Below are 19,818 nucleotides of genomic sequence, written 5' to 3'. Positions count from 1 at the left end.
CATGTACTAGGTGGGGTAGGTGCATCACTTGTTCATTAGCTTAAAATTTCCTCCTTATAATGTCAAATGATCATAGTTTTGGAAAAAAATAAGAGGGCCAGTGTGCATATGTCGAATTGGTTTAACTGTTCAAAATAGATTAGAACAAAATTCAGTTTACCAAATTATGCTAATCTTGTTAATTGTAGTTCATTGTCAATGTATAAACCACTTCTTTTTACAACCTTTTATAGCTGCACTAATTTCTGCAAATATAATAGATTTACACAAAAAAGAATCTTCATGCAAGCTTGGACAAGACTTTCACTTTAAAGCTTTTATAAACAACGTTTTTGAAATCATACCATTGGTTATAACTTCAATTTTCTTTTGGGAAGTGCTAGTATTTGTATAGAAGAGTGTGTTAACTATTGTGATAGTATGACACTTGAAAGAATAATGTGTTGTTCCCAATAGAAAGGAGGCAGTCCAAGTGCTTATATGTAAATTGACATTCATGCTGTATACAAGCTATGTAATTCTACCATCATTTTCTGGAGGATGAATGATTTGTGTGGTGCAGGAGGAGGGAGTATAAGTAAAGAATCAGGGTTCAAAATCTCTCACTTACAGTAGAATTTAAAAAATACTTTAATTCATTTTAAGACAACAATTAATTTGAATTTATGGGAAAAAATGTGCTTCACTACAATTAACTTTGTCATTTGAAGACAAAAAAAATAAAATAAAATCGCCTACTTCATCAAATATTTAATAATGGGAAAATTAGGGCTTTAATTTATGCGTTTTCGAGAGGCTAGTTTAAATTTGGTCCAATGGTAATTGCTGATGAGTTACACCCACACATGACCAATGTGAGCTTATCAATGTCAAGCATGGCCAAGGTCAAAGTGTATTTCTCTCCTACATTACCGACCATTTTGAGTCACCATCGCGTCTTAACTACCCCTAGCCGTAATGGCATTTTTTAATGCTACTAGGGTCAAACATGCAATTGCAAAAAAATCAAACCCATTGATAGAGGAATAAAGCAGCAATCAAACTACGGATAGAGGATAAAGGGATATATTATTGTTAGGACCTTGACCTCTTGAGAGAGGTTGCATAAGAAGCATCTGTGCTTCTCAATCATGATTATGGAACAAGAAATTCTTACCGTTCGCTATTCTATTAATTGGTCTCAACGACCGGCAACGCTTGGTCCTTTTAATTTCAACTTATACAGAATAAAAAAATTTATAAATTTAGTACCTTTACCAAAAAAAATAAAAATTTAAGCATGCAAAAAGATATAGCACCTTAAATTTCTAAGCTAATTATTTTACAAGACTTGTGCTCCCCTTCCTAATCAAATTGACACGGTACGGAAGCGTGACATAATGAAGGGGTTACACGAATACCTGTCATTGTAGAGAAATCAAAGACAATACACGATCAACTCCCCAAAGAAAAATGGGATTCAATCCAGAAACAAAACAAGATTCAACAGGAATCTCTACTTGAGTGCATCCAAGAACAAGAATTAATCAAACACAAATGTGTTAAAGATTGATCATAATTGTCAAAAGTCTGATAAAATAAACTCTAGATACGCCCCTATTTATAGCCGGTGACAAATTCTAAACTAAAAAGGAAAAGAAAATACAGCTAAAATAGGAAAACGACTAAAATCACGCAGCTGCACGCAACGAAGTCCAAGGCCAGACTTGAAGTCGATCTTGAGGCCGGACATGCTCTGATCTCATTCTACATCAATCCGCTCCACTTCAAAAGAACTTGACCTCGAGTTCCAGAGGAAATTCATTACAAGTATATGAACAAATAATCCCACAATCCTTCCTCAGAGTTTGTAGGATCGATGCTTGCGATGAAACTTCCGCACTAGTTATGAAAATAGGAAACTACATACGATCCTGAGAAGATCTCAAATCCAACAACCTCCGTATCTTCTATTCTCCAAACAAATTTTATGATTTGTCCCCTGGTTGATAAGGAACTCTCTTCATGCTCAATTTTCACAAGAAAATATTCAACAGGAAAAAATTTATCAAACATAATCATTTCACCAATACTTATATTTTCTTGGCCCGAGAAGACAATTGATTTCGTCGGTGTGATAGATAACTCACAAGGTGGTGGTGGATTTGCAATTGGAGGAACTTGATTGATTTCAATCTCCCTAAAAGGACTTTTATTTTCATCATTTAGAATCACAAGTGCCTTTACTTGGGGTTCTTCGATTGAATTAGGAACCTCATTTTACTGCCTTGGCACCTTCAACTTCCTTTATACTTATATTTAAATTACAATCCAAATGTGCAAGTAACAAATTAGCTGCAATCAACTGACCGGATTTAGATTCTGAGCTCGGCTTCAATGGCATGAGGACAATATTTTTGCCATATTTGACAAAAAGATAAATATTATCACATCCACTATATGTTGTATTTACATCATACTGCCACAGCTTACCAAGCAACAAGTGACAGGCATCTAGATCCATAATATCACAGACTAAATCATCGTAATATTTACCAATAGAAAATGGAACAAAACATCCTGCAATTACCTCAACAAGTTCAACTTCTTGTACCCAACTAACCCTATCCTCAACAAGTTCAACCCCTTGTATATAACTAACCCTATTAGGTTTCGAATGCTCTTTAACAGATAATTTTAATTGATCAACAAATTTTTTAGAAACAATATTTGAAGAGCCACCATTGTCAATCACTAAATTAAGAACTTTAGTAAGAATTCTCCTGGTTTGAAATAATTGATTTCTCTAGGTTTTAATAAAAGTTCTTCTTAGGATTAGGGTTTAATCCATTAAAATTTGCCAAAGTTTCTTCATTTGAAATTATGACTCATAGTCTGTCTATCGATGAGGTTGATGCGGACCACAATGAATAAGGGTGCGGTCGTGAGCAACTCTCCAGGTACAATCACCCTCTTCTTCGCGATACAAGGGATGGTGATGTCCATCAATGGTTGTCGCGGGAGAAACTTCTTCTAATATCATCTAACGCAGCACAAAAACATGATATGATGAAGGGGTTATACGAATGCCCTTCACGATAAATAAATCAAGGGTGATATTTGATCAACTCACTAAAGAAAAATAGGATTCAATCCAAAACCCAAACAAGATTTTTTAAAGTTTGATAATAATTTGTTAAAAGTCTGCTAAAATAAACCCTAGGTATGTCCCTATTTATAGGTGATAAATTCTAAACTAAAAAGAAAAAGAAATACAATTAAAATAGAAAAATTATATATCCGTATTTATCGCTGAAGCTACCCACGATGAAATCCAGGGCCGGACTTGAAGCTGGTCTTGAGGCCGGACATGCTCTGATCTCGTTCTGCATCATAAATTTCCTGCTTTTTGGAGATTTATTTAATTCTATCTCGATTTACACATTTCAAAGAAAACAAACTTGATTTATATATGTCAATTTATTTGGCAACATTGTAATTATATCCTAGGAGTTAAAACTTGATCAAACTTCATTTGATCTCTCTCTTTTCTGTTTTAGGTTTTTTTACGTCATCTTGTTTTCTTTTTGTTCTTGTTATTGTGCTCCTTTTCACTTTAATTTTTCGCTTTTTGTTAGAGTTATTTAACTCCAATTGGATTCATATTCCTTTTGTTTTTTATTCTAGAATAGACTACAAGCCTTACAAGGAGGTTCAAAAAAAAAAAAAAAGGTTTGAAAATCAAATTAAAAAAATCTCAAGTTTCAAGAAAAACTTAATTTATATATATTTTTTAGAGCAACGACAACATTTTTATAACTTAATATATCATAATCTAGAGGGAAAGAAACTTGATTTACATACGTCAATCTTAGTTTTTGCAACATCATTATACGCTAGGAGTTAAAACTTAGTCATTCGTGATTCAAAGTCTGCACGTGCAAGTCTTATGATGCTTAGCAGGACCATGTAATCATGAATTAACAAATCAATAGCATTATTTTATGCGTGTAACTGCGTATAAAAGCAAGTATAAATATAAGGCATGACTGTATGAAATGATCAGCATCATCACCACCACCACAACCCTCCATAGTTCCCCTTTATATTTCCCACCTCTCAAACACTATCATCACCTTTGTCGGCCTCTTCCACTTTTTCCTTTCTTTTTCTGTTTTGTCTTCATAACAAAAATTTAACAAAAGCTCAAATTTTTATCTCCCTTTTCCCTAAATTCCTCCCAAAAGTTTTTCCTCCACATTTGTCGAGAAAATTGTACACAAAAATTTGCCTTTCTGCCTTTCCATATTCTTCCTGCAGTAACCATGAAAAATAGACAAGTAATGGCTGTCAACACCCTACCAAGAACCAGCAGCTGCAGAAGTACACAAGACATTATTCCCACAAACTACTTAAGGTCATCATCTTTCGTCCCTGATCCTTCTGAAGAATTCTCCGATCGATCCCTCGTCCGAAGAGGTGGCTCCCCTATCTCTTTCCAACGTTTCAACAAAGCCCGTTATGGATTGTCAACTCTTCTTAGGTCATTCCTCAACATAATCTCCTTCCCAGCCATCCTCCCCACGTGCAGATGGCTTAACATCCCTACCCAACTGTCGATCACGCCTTCATTAGGCCGGAAAGTCACGGGAACGTTGTTTGGCCACCGGAGAGGCCACGTTAGCTTCGCAGTTCAAGAAAATCCCAGATCAGAACCGGTTTCTATAATCGAACTAGCGGTCTCAACTGCAACTTTAGTGAAGGAGATGTCATCCGGGTTAGTGCGAATCGCGCTGGAGTGTGAGAAAACTGTACCCTCCCGTGGCCGGTCCACCAAGCTGGTTAGTGAACCAATGTGGACTATGTACTGCAATGGTAGAAAATGTGGCTACGCGCTCACACGCGCGTGTTCCGACTCCGATTGGCACGTGCTTAACACCATACAGAGCGTGTCAGTTGGTGCCGGAGTTATTCCGTTGATGGAGGATGGCCGGAAAGCCAGTGCTTCGGAGGGGGAGTTGCTGTACATGAGGGCCAGGTTTGAAAGAGTTGTGGGGAGCCGTGACTCGGAAGCTTTCTACATGATGAACCCTGATGGGAATGGAGGGCCAGAACTAAGCATATTTTTGCTTAGGATTTGAACCCCAAAAGAGAAAAAAAATGTTATATGGTGTATAATGGAAAAGAATTTTATGGGTTTTCGGTTAATTCACCCTACCACTTTGTATTGTGCATTAATTTACTTAATCAGTGAGGATTTGATGTATCAGTTTTCTGTTCTTGATTTGGTGATGGACATATTTTTAGATGAAACGAGGAAGGAAGAAAGGGTTGGTTTTGGTAGCAGAGAAAATCTTTGCGCATGCAGGCACAAGATGTCACGGTAGATTGAGATGTTTGTGTAAATTAATTGGCTATGCAGTATTTTATAGGACTTTGTATGGATCTTATAATTTAATATTATGTTTCTTTAATCAATTATTGTATTGTTTCTGCTAAGTGTCCTCTTGATGCATCAGCTAAAGCGCCTGCATACTCTTCATATCACTATCGAGCCGGTTCTATATATAATTCTCAATGGAGTTCTCTTATATGACTTTGGGAGGAATGCATTAACTCAAATAGCTAGCAGACACAGTAGAGGTTTTTTTTTTTTTTTTGGGAAGAAAGATAGAAGCTATATAGTTTTGGAGTTCTATGCATTAGGACTATTGACTTTGATGAAAAGCAAGTCATGGTCTACTTTGTGATATATTTATGTTTTTATATGTGTCAGGACATGTGACATATTTTGTCTTTGTCATATCTATCACGAAAATGATGAAAATGGTAACAGCAACTTTTGAGAAATTAGTTTGATGCGTAAGTTTGGATACCTTATTCTTGTGAAATTCTCAAATCTCAGCTATTGCTAAAATCGCCAGTTTCTGATGACACTCTCCTCATAAAAATTACAAACCACAATTAGGGTGCTATTGCTCATCTCAGATCCCCTACCACTTTCTAGGCCAAAAGGAAAAGTGACTGAAAAGACGTTCTGTTTTGTTTAAGTTATTCTGCTTTAATTAGGCTAAAATAATGCTCTGCTGCTAAGAAGTTTTTACATTACTTAAATTTGAGAATTTCAAGGGCTCCTTCTCTTTGCTGGTTTTTCAATTGATCACAAATTAATGTAGAGGTGGTAAAGTTGTTATTATTGACTTATCAAAGAAGGGTATTACTAGTAACCAGTAACAATTGTAAAGTGATATTAATCCAAATGTTAATGAGTTGTCCCTCAAGGGTCTTCTAGGTTGCCGCTAGTACAGTCTGGAGCCCCGCCAAGACTCATCTAGCATTACATTTTTTTTAATTGCATTTTAGTAAAGAAAAGGTGAGATTTAAGGAGTTAAGAAAGGGAAATCGGTGATTTGAATTTAGAACCTCTAATTTCTGAGAGTTTGATTAGATTGATTGTCAGCACATAATGCGATTATTTGTGCTCCATAGGTAAATTAAAACTAATGTGGTTGGAGATGAGCTAGCCAAGAAATTCAAGGAATTAATAGTAGTAAAATAAACAAGGATAGTAGAGAGCATATGCATTACCATTATGGATGGCAAGAATTAGATGCATCAAAAGTTTGTATCTAGTCGTTAAAGAGTCATGATAATGACCCACACAAGAGAAAAGTGAGTGCAAACTAAAGGCACTACGAGACTTGTTAATTATTTGTGTTTAAGATGAAATCAAGTTTCAACACCAGATCCACTGAGTAAGACTTTCACTGTGCAGTTTTCTTGACATGTGATGTAAAAAGGTTGCATTATTCCCTTAATCTGTGATTCAGGTACCCACATGGACCAGCTTGTGTTTGTTCCTTTTAGTGTCTTACTTACCCCTTTATTTATTTATTTATTTTGTTGATGTAAACTGAAGACTCTTAATGGTTTATCTCAACAAGATCGTATACTTTCAACATTGATTATTTCTTCTTCTTTCTTGCTGCCTGTCCAGTAACTTACAAGGTGCCCTTTTGCTTAATTGAAATTCTAGATATCACACAAGCAAGTAAATTCTAGGTGTACCAAATAGTTATTAATTTAGAAGACACTCAATCCGTACGTTATAGATAGATTCTTTGGAGTTTAGAGTTTTCTTCTGTAATTGGAGTTGTGTATCACCATATTTCTTTTGAGAAATGCATGATTGTTTGCACTTAATGTCTGCACTGGAGGATGCCAATCTTTAATCTTTCCAGTAAATTACTTACCTATATATATATATATATACTCTACTCCTCGTCCCGTACTTATAGCTAAATGCTATTTTGGCAATTTTGAAGGTAATTAAAGTGAATAGGACATGAGAATTTTCTTTTTTTTTTTAGTGAAAATTTTTGAATCCAAATACAACCTCTCTTGTCTTGCCATCTAATCCAATCCTCCCCGGACATAGTTGCTTGTTGCTTCCTTTGAAGGTAATTAGTTTTATTATTCACTTTTGTGTCACAAAGACTACTTGGTTTATGCACAACAATATAGTACATGGCTTTATGCACCTCTTGTCGAGGGCTTATTCCAACATCGTCAAAAAATGGCATTGAAGGAAGAGTGTCTATGCAATATATAAGGGGAGAACGTTACTACATGGTGTAAATACATAATGTCACTTTTTAAAGATCCTTATTTACTATTAATTTCAAGGGTAAATTTGTTCCTATTTACTCCCCAAAAAAAAAGTAAAAAAAAAAAACCTTCCCCACCATAGTGATCCGTTGAGATTAATTACCTATTAATTATAACTGTCTCCACCAACTCTCACATATTCCTTCAACATTCATCATCTTTGTATACTAAAAACACTTTATGAAGAGCAATTTTGATAAATACATTTTTTGGTAATTACACATACATTATGGTGTGCCTTAAGCGCTAGTATAAAAAAAATGTATGGCTGGGATTGAGAGTGAGATTGAAATAAATGTTCAGACTGAGATTGAGAGTGGGGATCAGAGGGGAATGGAGGACTCCAATTGCTTGGTCGTGTACTAAAAGTTACATTGTTGCTGGGATCTTGTTGGATTCAATGAAAGTGAGGAAAAAGGCACAAGAATACACGGGGTGTAACAGAAAAAAACCAAGAGATCGAAGTCAATTGGATTAATCTCTCATTCAACCTTTGATTAAAGCACCCAATCAGCTTTATCATCTGCAGACCATAGTGTATTGGAATTGTATTGATTTACAGACGATTTAAGTTTCTACGATATGATCAGTACTGTTATTTCTGCAAAAACATATTCACGTATATATATGAGTTTGTTATGATCACCATATGGGCTTTAATTTTGCAGTACTTCATATTTAAAATGAAGCATTTTGATCCCTTACATTTTAAAACGTTGCGCTTGAGTTCCAAAGTCCATCTCCAGTACATTTTTTGCCTGAAAAAAGTACAAAAACATCATGTCCAATGACTTATGGGCAAAATAGGAAGCATAAGAGGGAAAGGTTGAGGCTGCTCATTGGTTTGAGGGCATGTGAAAAAAGTTGCACCGTGCTTCCATTTTTGCTTCCAAAATTTTAGTCAATTGATATGTGATTCATGACAAAAATAAATAAATAAATGAATGAAATAAAATAAAATAATGATATATCCATGAATTTTCAAGTGGAAAATTAGACAGATGATCGAGTTTATGACCAAAATACCACAATTTTAAAATGTGGGGGCCAAAATAATTCACTACTAATGTGTAGGGAACTAAAAATTCTAAAAGCAAAAATGTCAGATATCATTAGTTTGTGCGATTTTCCGATAAGAAATTGACCCACATAATGAAATTATATCATATGCTTGAGCCTCATCTCTCCTAGATTCTTCTAGTGGAAGATTTGTTCTCTCTTAGAATTTTCTTGTGAGGGGTTTTTTCTCATTGTTTGTTATTTCTCTCATTAGATCTAAGATTTCTCAGATTTTATCAGTCAAATCTAAAAATCCTTGAATTTGTTATGTCAAAATCTAATTTTTTTCCTTGGACCAAATTTGTTTCATATTAGATCTAGTAGTTCAAAACATGCATAGAATGGAACTAGAGCTATTTATTTATTTAAAAGATATTTTGGAGTTTCATGATGCTATCATTTTATTTTTTGAGATCTAATTTTTAATTTTTCAGATCTAATGTACCTGTTAAATTGCAACACTGTTATTTCTATTACATGTTTGTTTGATGTATTTTTTGCCATTAATGTAGATTTATGAGAATGAATTAGAAAATTCATTTATCAAAAAAAAAAGGGTCAAAGAGAAAGAGCTATCCTTACTAATTCCAAAAAAGGGTAAAAAAAACAAAAAAGATAAAAGAAAAAAGAAAGAGCCATTATGGTGGGGAGGCAGTTGTGCTTTGTGTGCTGTGTGTCATTGTATATTCATATGCATATATATAGTTGGCATGAAGTGGGCTAACTATTTAAACCCTAATAGGGATATAGCTAGTGACAATGGTGGGCAGCAAGTCACAGGGCGGGGCATGTAAAGACCACATACAAATATAATTAATTTGTCATCTTCATACCAGCTTATTCTCTTGCATGCATAATTAAGGCAATTCCATAATTAAACAATTTTAAAATTATTAAGCAAGATGAGTAGCTGTAGCTTGGAGCATTGGCTCCACTGATATTTGACAGAGATAGTTTGAGAAACATCAGTTTGAGATACTTATGGAAATATCAGCCAACTAATTCCATAAGATAGTATTAAGATCTGGCTTCAAGATTAGGTAAAGACACAACAAATATCTATGTATGTGAGTGTGTGAAAACGAAAGACATGCATGCTTGTATATATAGGTATGTATATATATATGAAAGAGTTTGCAGGCATAGACCTAATATGATTATTTGAAAATTTAATTATAAAGGGTTGACTCTAATTAATTATGAGCAATCCTTATTAAGGTTTTGTCAATAAACTTTAGGGATCAACCTGCAGACGGTAGGATGTTAGGATAGAGTAGTACTGTGTCTCAATCTTGAACGGTAGATGTTATGCCTAGAACTAGAAGGAAGTCAGAATTCAGAGAAATATTTTACCTAGTTCGGCTTAGCAGACTAATATGTGATGATGATGAAAAGTTAATATTGATTGAGTACTCAGTTGATGATGAAAATATTGTGGTGCAAGTTCGAAAGGCCAAAAACAATTATCGAATGGTGTAATAAGTATTGAATATTCCTAGTGCTGACAGAAAAAGGAAACTACATTTTCATAGTTTCCAATGCAGTGGATAAGTAGTTATTGAGCTTAACTGGGGCGGGAGCCAGAAAAGCACATGGAAATTGAATATTTGTCATTTGTCCTGTGGGATCTCTGATATGTAGAACATATGCTTATTCAGATCGGATCAATGTGAGAGGATTTTGCTAAAAATCGAGACAAAAATATCTTGACAATAGGGAACGTGTCGCTGCATAAGTCGTAAGCATTTCTTGGTGAGGATACTTAATGGAAATATCAGCCAACTAATTACATACAATAGTACTTCTAAGAACTGGCTCCAAGATTTGGAGGGAAAGACACAACAAACATATCACTCTGCGTGTGTGTGTGCAAAACACGTACATGGATGCATGTATGCATATGTAGATGTCTATATATAAGCAAGAGTTTTGCAGACGTACACCTAGTACATATGATTATTTGAAAGATTAATTATAGAGGGTTGATTCTAATTAAGACTAGTTCTTAATATTATTTTCTTGATAAACTTTACAGATCAACCTGCAGGCCCTTGGATTAGGATAAATAAGTACTATGGGTGTGTTTGATAAAACTGAAGTTTGAAAATTGAAAATTGAAATCTGAATTCATTAAATTAGTGAATAGCTAAGTACTAAATTTGATACTGTTGAGTATATATTACATTAAGTGATAAGTGAATAGCTTATTAAGATCTGAATTTATTAAATTTAAGTGCAAAATTGAGTTATCAAATAGGACCTATGTCTCAATCTTGACAAGTAGATTCTTATGGGACAGGAAGTGGACCCCGTAGACTAATCCCCTAGAGACAACACCCCATCCTCAGCAGCCCCATGCCACTAGACCAAGCCCCGAGGGCATAACTCTTCCTATTTTGAATCCTCCAGATGCTTTTACTTTGAGTCAGCATTTTAAAGACTAGTGCTTTCAATTTGTGGAGTTTCCAGGGGGCAAAATTAGTAATCTTTGGTGTTCAATGGGGCCGTTTAAAAGTTAATATTACTTAAGTGCTCAATTGATATATAGTGAAGATTCTATAATACAAGTTTGGAAGGACCAAAAAACATAAAATAAAAAAAAATCGGGAGGTAAGTAAGGATTTGAGATTTAGAGAGAGCAGTAGTGTAAGACAGAAAACAGAAATTAAGAATTCATAGTTTCCAATGCTCTAACATGCATATTCATGCTAGACTGTAACTAAGCACCAAGCAGAGAATGTCAGTATTGTATGTTTTTCTTCTCTTTTTTTTGCCCTTTAATTTCTCATCTTTGTTCTTTACCTTTGACTCATCTTCATAACCAACTGAAGGTACCAAAAGCCACCGCCCTGTCAATCTTTGACTCATGAACGAGGCCACCATGTTCCAATTTGTACTACTAGCAACAATAAAAAGATACTAATTTCAACCAATTACTCATTATTTACTCAATATGGTCAAGAGTTTCATGCAGTATATGCACATGCATTATCAAGTTCTTCCTACTTTTAGGCTGGCAGCCAAAAGCACATATAATTTTCTTCCATCCCTTGGAAAATGGTATACAGGAAAGGGCTTTTTCTTCTTCTTTTTTTTTGGTAGTTTCTGAAAAAGAATAAATAGGTGGTATTAATACACATACAATATAATTCCTAAGCCCTGCCCTCAATTTGTGGTATTGATTCATAGTAATCAATTTTTTAAATTCCTTTTATAAACTAATTTAGAAGGGTAAAATGGTCTCAATAAAAAACAAATCTTAGTATTTATGATTATGTGCACATTGTAAATTAATTACTCTACCACATTATTCACAAACTCACACTATTCAAACTTCTCCAATTCTCCATTCTGAACCCTTTACCTTTTTTTTTTTCAACTAAGCACCAGAAGATAATGCAAAAGACATAAGCTTGTTTACTTTAAAGCGCTTAGTCAAAGCATCTTTTCTGGCAAAAGACATCAAATAAATAAGATTGGTGGCTGTGAGATATTTGAAGACGTGGCCCAGCATTGGTCAGTTGTACTCGAGACTAAAAAAACAAATATTTATGTAGAGCCTTAATCAGTTTGGTGAACAAGCCACTAATCAAGAAAATAAAAGCGTATTATGTATTAAAATTTTCTAACATTATTAAGATGTTAAAAGATCTCAAGTGAAGAATTAATCTTTACAAATTTAAAACTAATTGAAACTAAACTAAAACATTTCATGACAACTTTTAGTTTCAAAAGAGTTGGTGAGATTAAATAATTTTGAGCAAGTAAGGACAGGTCATACTAGTAGTTATTTGAGTCAATCTTATATACGTTGATGTTTTATATGTTAGTGGAATGAATGCATGTCACCTAATTCTAAATTGAATTTTAATTTTAATTTTTGCATACATGATATATCCAACACTATTATATGCACTGTCAGTTTTATAAAAGAGTGGTCCTAATTATTTCTCTTGGATATGTCACTCATTATGTAAGTTATGTTGTTAAGTAATTTATAAGTTCCACGAATTATGATTTTGGAAGTTTATTTTGGTCTATGGAGCTTATTCTGATCCACAGTTATGACCGAAATCAAAACTACCTAAATATTTTGTTGATAAAAAAGGAATCCACCTTAAATATATGCATGCTTGAGCATATATAGGTGTAACTGTATTTATATTTTTGGACTAAAGTAGTCTTGTAATCTTTTCTTTTTTATTTCTACTTTTCCCATCTTCTCTTGTGCCCCTAGTTACTTCCTTTTGTTATTATTTTGTGTACACTTAAAATGAATTTTTTAAATTTACTTTAACTTATTTTTTTCATTTTTATTGTGGTATATTTACTTTTTAATTTTTACTAATTAATAAGTTATCACGACCTGTATGTTATAACAAAACAAACTAATGTTATATTGCAAAGTGCTATGAGTATTCAAGATCAAATTATAGCTTATATTTAATCAAGTACAAATAAAATCAGAGGGAGAATTGAATTGGATGGTAAGATAAAAATGATTGTAAGTAGGATGTCCTCTATTCAAGACCTCCAAATTACCAAATATATATATATATATAAATAAAACCAACACAAGTAGATAGATCATGGAAAATTAGGGTTAATCAACTACTTGTAGTAAAAGATCCCTAAACCCCAAACATTAATTGATCCATATGTTATACTTTTTAATCTTAGAGATTGAATAATTACGAGCTGCCGAAAGTAAAGAACAATCATAATGTTAACACCATAAAGAGGCAACAGGTCTTCAAATGTAAAATGAGGTATAGGATTTATGTTACACACTTTAATATGTGGATATCTATATCTTTAAACTATCATAATTATATCTCTAATTAGGGAAAATCTTTCAAAACGTCCATCATATTTTGTCAAATGAATTTTTTAGTCCCTCATTTTAAAAATATTAACTTTACGTCTTTTACAAATTCAAGGCAGTAAAATTAGCCTCAACCTAAATTTTTAATCACTTTTTAGCTTGAAATTACTACATGAATCACATGCAGTCATTTTTTTATGTACAAAAGTGAGATCCCATTTTTTAGTAGCAAAAATGAACATGAATTAAATCAGATCCCATCTTTTTACGAAAAATGAATAAGATTCAGGTCAAATCTCACTCTTTTAGAGACAAAAATAAACATAGATTGGATCATTTGATTAACTATAAATGGGATCTAACTTTTTGCCCTTAAAAAATGATCATGCATGGATCACGTAATGGATTTAAGGTAAAAAGTGGTAAAAAATCTAGGTTGGGATCAAATTTTACTGATTTAATTTTGTAAGGGATGTAAAGTTTTCATTTTAAAAATGAAGAATGAAAAAATTCATATGATGAAATGTGAAAGACATTTTGAATGATTCTCCCCTCCCCCTAATTAAGTTAAATCTTAAGAATGACAGGGTGTATAACGTGAGTGTTACATATTAGTCTATATCAAAAAGATCCAAGACCCCAGAAAGAAGGGTTGGTAACCGAAGCTAATTGAGTTCGGAGTCCAAAAATATAAGGAAATTGGCATGTCGGATAATTGGCTTATGTAAAATCTATCATCTTGCCATAATTTGTCATTCAGAATCCCGGTGACGGTCGTGATTCTTTCCCATTCTAGCCAATGTCTTTGTTCGGCAACTCACTGCATTATGGATGAGCTGCAATATTATTATCAAGATCTGCTGCATCAGCAATATGCAATGATCATAATCGAAGAAATCAAACAACTTGTAGAATATCATTTGTTAGACCCCTCGCTAGAGCTGCAACAGCCGTGGCATCTATTATTTTTTTCCTCACCATTGTATTAATCCATGAAACAAAATAACACTGTGTACTATTTAATTTTGCCATTGGGATATGTTTCTCTTTAATGTAGGATACTAACATTGACTAAGAAGGCTTTCATTTAGTAGTTAAAATTGATGTCCTGAAAATTAAGAGTCCTGGATTTGATTTCTCATTCTCTTCTCCACTTCTTAAATTTCATTCTTCCCCTACTTACTTCAAAAAAGGGGAAAAAATGACTTACATCATACATTTATCTTTGAACGAACAACTACTAAAATAGGGAAAGAATGAATCTAACCAACAACGTGCGTGATTTATATTTTATTACAAACGATATCCACTCTTGTATATTCACCTCTAGAATGTAAAATTAGTTTAGTTTTAATATACGACAAATTAAGGATTCCAAATATTGGGATTTAAAAATCATATAGGAATGGCAACGAGGGCGGGCATCCTTACGGGGAAGTCATGGTGTCGAGGATAGGGCGGGGGGGAAGGGGGGCAAGAGACCGGGGAGGATACCCCCATCCCCGTCCCCTGTACTAAGATAAAGTTAAAAAAGTAAGTATCTATATATCGTTTTCTACACACACACACACATTACAATTACAGATGAATAATGTATGCATATATCATAATTTCTATGATAAAATGATTATTTGATTATTTTTATTTTACTTGAACTTTTTACATATTGTAAGTTATTTACCAAAAAAATAAAAATAAATATGATGGTTGTGAGTTTAGATTCGCTATACAGATTATAGCTACATATCAATAATATATGCATATCTATTATAATTTTTTGCCCAGCATATCTATTATAATTTGAGAGCTAAAAAATTATAATTTTTAAATCAAATAATGATTTGGTTATTTTTAGTTTACTTCAATTTGTTTTTACATATCTAAGTTGTTTAAACAAGTTATAAATTTAGATTTGCTTTTAAAAGTAGAGAAATGAATTAAAAAAGATCAAATTTTAACTTTTGATTTCATATTGAATATTTAGATGAGAATATAAAAAAGTGATTTACAATATTGTTGTTAATTATATATATATAATTAATTAATTAATGTCAAAATAAAAAGTAAGAAATTTAAGTAAACAACCATAGGAGCACCATGAGGAATGGGATAAAAAAATGGAGGATACAAAGAGCGTGGGGTGACATTTTAGAACATGGGACGGGATGAGGACGGATCCTCTATCCCATCCCCGCCCCGCTGCCAATCCCCTCATTCTTTATGGGATCTGCTGGAGCCAAGCTTGACCATTTTGGTTGGCTAAACAAGGGGCTACATTTAACATAAACTTCGACCTGACAATAAATAGGCCCAACATTGGCCTATTTATAAGTGAGGCCAATGTAATTATGGATGACCTAAAGTACACTTATTGTGGCCCAATTAGAACTGACTGTCCTTGAAAAGTATAATGACGATAAAAGGTTCAAACTGTCACGAAACAGACAAAAGAAAGGAATTAATTATAATTTCCATCATGAAGCTATCAATTCTAACACTTTAGTACCGTATATAAGTTTAGTAACATATCGCTACGCCAATATTTGAATTCGTTGAATTTTTGGACCCCACAACTACAGTAGAATACTATTTATTAAAAAAAGAATAATTAAATCAGAATAAAATCAAGAAATTTTTAAAAATTGACTATGAAAACTAAAATTTTTAAATATTGTGTCATGATCTTTAAATGTTTTAAAATATATGTACGAGCTTCTCTTAGAATTTTGATTATATCTATGTGGCACATACAAAACTACAGATTGAAGACAAGTACTATAAATAGAGTTTTATGACGTAATGTTCAAATTTTAATACCTTCATCCTCTAGCAGTAATCATTTGGAATTTCCCAGGGAATAGTCGAGCCCGGAAATATAACCCGTGAATCCCGGATACCCACTTTCGTCAAAAAAAAAAAAAAAAAACTATATTCAATTTTCTTATCCCTTGTGTATCCAATTCATTTTCTTTGAATTGATAAACAAGATAATTTCCATGTAACCAAAGAACTAAAAACATAAGAATGATTCTAAACAAATGCAACTTTGGGACCAATAACATAGAAAAAAGAAAACATACACCTGTTGACATTTACAATCTCATTTTTTGCATGTTTATTAAGCTACACATGCTATGCACACAAAGAAGAAAGATTAATTTATCTCTGTAGATCCTCCTTTTTTTTTTCTTTCTTTTTTTTTTGGGCAAGATACTTGTCAATTTAAAGTTTTCTTTTCAAAAGATAGTTTTTCATGGACAAAAGAAATTACCTACTAGTTTAGTCTACAAAATTTAACTCATTGGCAGATGGTCCAAAATATTGCTACATCGAGATTAGTTTAGAATACAGTCACATACTTCTCTAACTCAACATTAATGTCACCAAGCAGGATGTTCAAATGCAACTCATTTAGGTTGTTATGATTAGGAATCCCTGCAAATAGCTGATTCGACTAGCAACCTCCTCATGTCTATGTGCCATCAATTGGTTGAATTGGAAGTATACAGTTGCAGCTTCCAGAACATGTTGCTGCAATAACATTTATTTATAAATTTGAAAATTAATGAAGCTAGAGTTAGAATAGGATGTATCTATGAAAACATAACACTAAAATACATAATTTAAAACATGTACTTGTATGTCAAATGAACAAGGGAAATTTTGAAACACACAAAAAGGGATTCAAGGAAATTCATCAATTAACATAATTGAGATAAATTTCAATAATCATAATGTTGAATGTCAAAGTGAACTATTACAACGTTATAGTGTTTAAACAGGAAACACGAAGTGATGGATTACCAGTTGCTCTTCAACTTCGATATCATCTCATCTCCAACACTCTTATTCGCACGGAATGAATTCCAAAGTGAGCGTAGGAAATGCGAAACCTCTTCGCCTTCCATACCATTATTTCCAACACTCTTGTTCACACTAGATAGATATGACATCCCTTTTCGTAGTTGCAGGAGGAATTTTTTATTTTAGAGAAAGAATTGTGATGCTTTCTTATATTCGATTAGAGTCGAAGGATTTAGCTACAAGGATGATGTGAAAAGATAAAATGTGGAAGTTATAAAAAAAAAATGATTAGCCTTAAAATTTAGTTGAATCCAAAAAAGATTTTTTTTTTTGAGTGATTCGGTAATAACATTTTTATTCTCAATTGTTCAATATATTATGTGATTGAACCTATTACCAAGTCTAATGAGTTAAACTTAAAAGCAAAGTCAACAGGTTTAGTTAGAGGTGGCAATTTGGATTGAGATCCATTTATCCATCAATATAATCCATAATTAAATGGATTTGGATTATCCATTTATAGTATTGATTTTAAATGGTTGATCAAAGTAAAATCATTAAATTAAATGGATTTATATGGATTATCCACCGAAAACCATATATATCCATTTACTTAAAAACCAAATAAAAGAAACCGAATGACTAAAAACCATATATTTCTTGTTGCATGTTTTTCAACTCAATTCCAAGCAGAGAACCCAACTATAAAAACTCATCTTTCAAACAGTCATTCTCACAAATAGCTAATACGCATGTGACATTTCTATAAATACTCATCTTCCAGTACAAGAAGACCCCCACAAAGAATGTGTTGTGTGCTTGGAGAGCTTTCAAGATCGGTGAAGTTTGCAAATTGCTGCCCATTTGCAACCACAGCTTCCATGTTCAGTGCATAGACCTGTGGTTGCTACAAACGCCTTCTTGTCCTGTCTGTCGAACATCTGCTAACTCTATTTAGACGTAATAGCTAGTGAAAAATATTTAATCTCGTGCATGGCTATTATCATTTTCTCCGGTGGTTTTGGGATTTGGAATTTGGGTTTGAGCTAGACTCCTATTTGCCTGAAATTATGTTTTGTTTTTTTTTGGCCCCTGTGTAAATATGTAAATCCCTTTTAAGTGGTTGGCTCTTTATTTGCGTTCAATCTGATCTTAAGAGTATCAAGCAGAATACTCTTAAAATTATTTGCACTTTAGTGATCAAATGATTTGTAGGAATTTGTGTTCACCATGCTTATTTTGATACAACTTTGGTCTTGATAAATTATTTAAATGGATTATAAATGGATAATTGGTTTTTATTTAATCCATTTAGATCCATTTATTTAATGGATCTAAATGGATTGGATGAATTTCATCCACCATCCATTAATTCAAAACCAATTATGAACCAGTTATCCATATTGCCACCTCTAGGTTTAGTATATATTTTCTGTTTGCTCTTTACTACATGCCTTTTACAAAAACAAAAAGACAAAACTAACATTCAGGTTTCAATGACTGAAAAATACACAAAAAAGAATTAGAGGGTGGTAAATCATTAATTATTCCACCAAAGTGACTAAAACACTCTTAACTATACTTTAAGATAAACTTCAAATTTTTGACAAATTATACACCGAATTGAAACATACTTCCTAGATTGTTTGAAATCAATTCTTTTAAGAGTGCTGGAAATTTAGCATAAATAAGATGGAATCAAAATGGCAAATTAACAAGACTAACTTTTGAAACACATATAGAAGATGATTCAAGGGAAATGCATCAATTAATCCTTGACAGTAATAACATAATTGAGATAAACTTCAATAATTATAATGTTGCATGTTGATTTGAATATTATTTCGTCATATCGCTTAAGCAAGAAACAAAAAACACACACTACTAAAGGACACTGATTAAAATGAAATTATAATTTGGCATAAAATAAATGAAATTAAAATCATGCATCACGTATTCATGTGGATATACTTAAAACATAAAACACAAATTAAAAATTTGGATTGATTTTACCCTAAAAATTAAGGCTCTATTTGTTTTAGAGAATAGGAGGGAGGGGAAAGGAATGAAAATGGAGGGACAAGATCTTTAATTTTTGGATTGATTCTTGAAGAGGGAAAGAAAACGATAGGGATGGAAATGGAGGGACAAGATCTAGTTTTTGTTAGCCCGCTTTTCCATCCAAAAGTGGGTAGAAACGGAGGGAAAGAATATGAACATTTGTAAAAATGGTAAAATTTTCTATAAAAGTTAGGGTAAAATACATTAAATTTCCTTGTGATTTGGGTTATTGTCATAAAGCCTTCTCATTGTTTAAAAACTCTCAAAGAACCCCTTCATGATTTGAACTAATTTGGGCAACGAACGGAAATCATCCAATTTGACGGGAAGTGAATTACACATGTTTGATAAGCGAGTGCGATAATAAATTAATAATACACCAAGGATAATGTGATAATTTTACATTTTCTTTTTTTTTTTTC

The 19,818-nt window shown here is 32.9% G+C and overlaps 1 protein-coding gene across 1 annotated transcript; it reads left to right on the top strand.

The window, feature by feature from the left end:
- The first annotated feature begins 4,048 nt into the window (after positions 1-4,048).
- LOC113695465 (protein MIZU-KUSSEI 1-like) lies at positions 4,049-5,457 on the top strand. The gene has a single exon (XM_027214579.2). The coding sequence runs from the start codon at positions 4,305-4,307 to the stop codon at positions 5,118-5,120; it is 816 nt and encodes a 271-aa protein (XP_027070380.1). The 5' UTR covers positions 4,049-4,304; the 3' UTR covers positions 5,121-5,457.
- Positions 5,458-19,818: the final 14,361 nt, after the last annotated feature.

Source organism: Coffea arabica, chromosome 6e, assembly GCF_036785885.1.
Source record: "Coffea arabica cultivar ET-39 chromosome 6e, Coffea Arabica ET-39 HiFi, whole genome shotgun sequence".
Lineage (NCBI taxonomy): Eukaryota > Viridiplantae > Streptophyta > Magnoliopsida > Gentianales > Rubiaceae > Coffea > Coffea arabica.
The sequence above is the reverse complement of the archived record's forward strand: the minus strand, read 5'-3'. Positions and strand labels throughout refer to the sequence as shown.

Coding starts and splice junctions, on each gene's coding strand:
- LOC113695465 (XM_027214579.2), top strand. CDS start 4,305: ATGAAAAATAGACAAGTAATGGCTGTCAACACCCTACCAAGAACCAGC.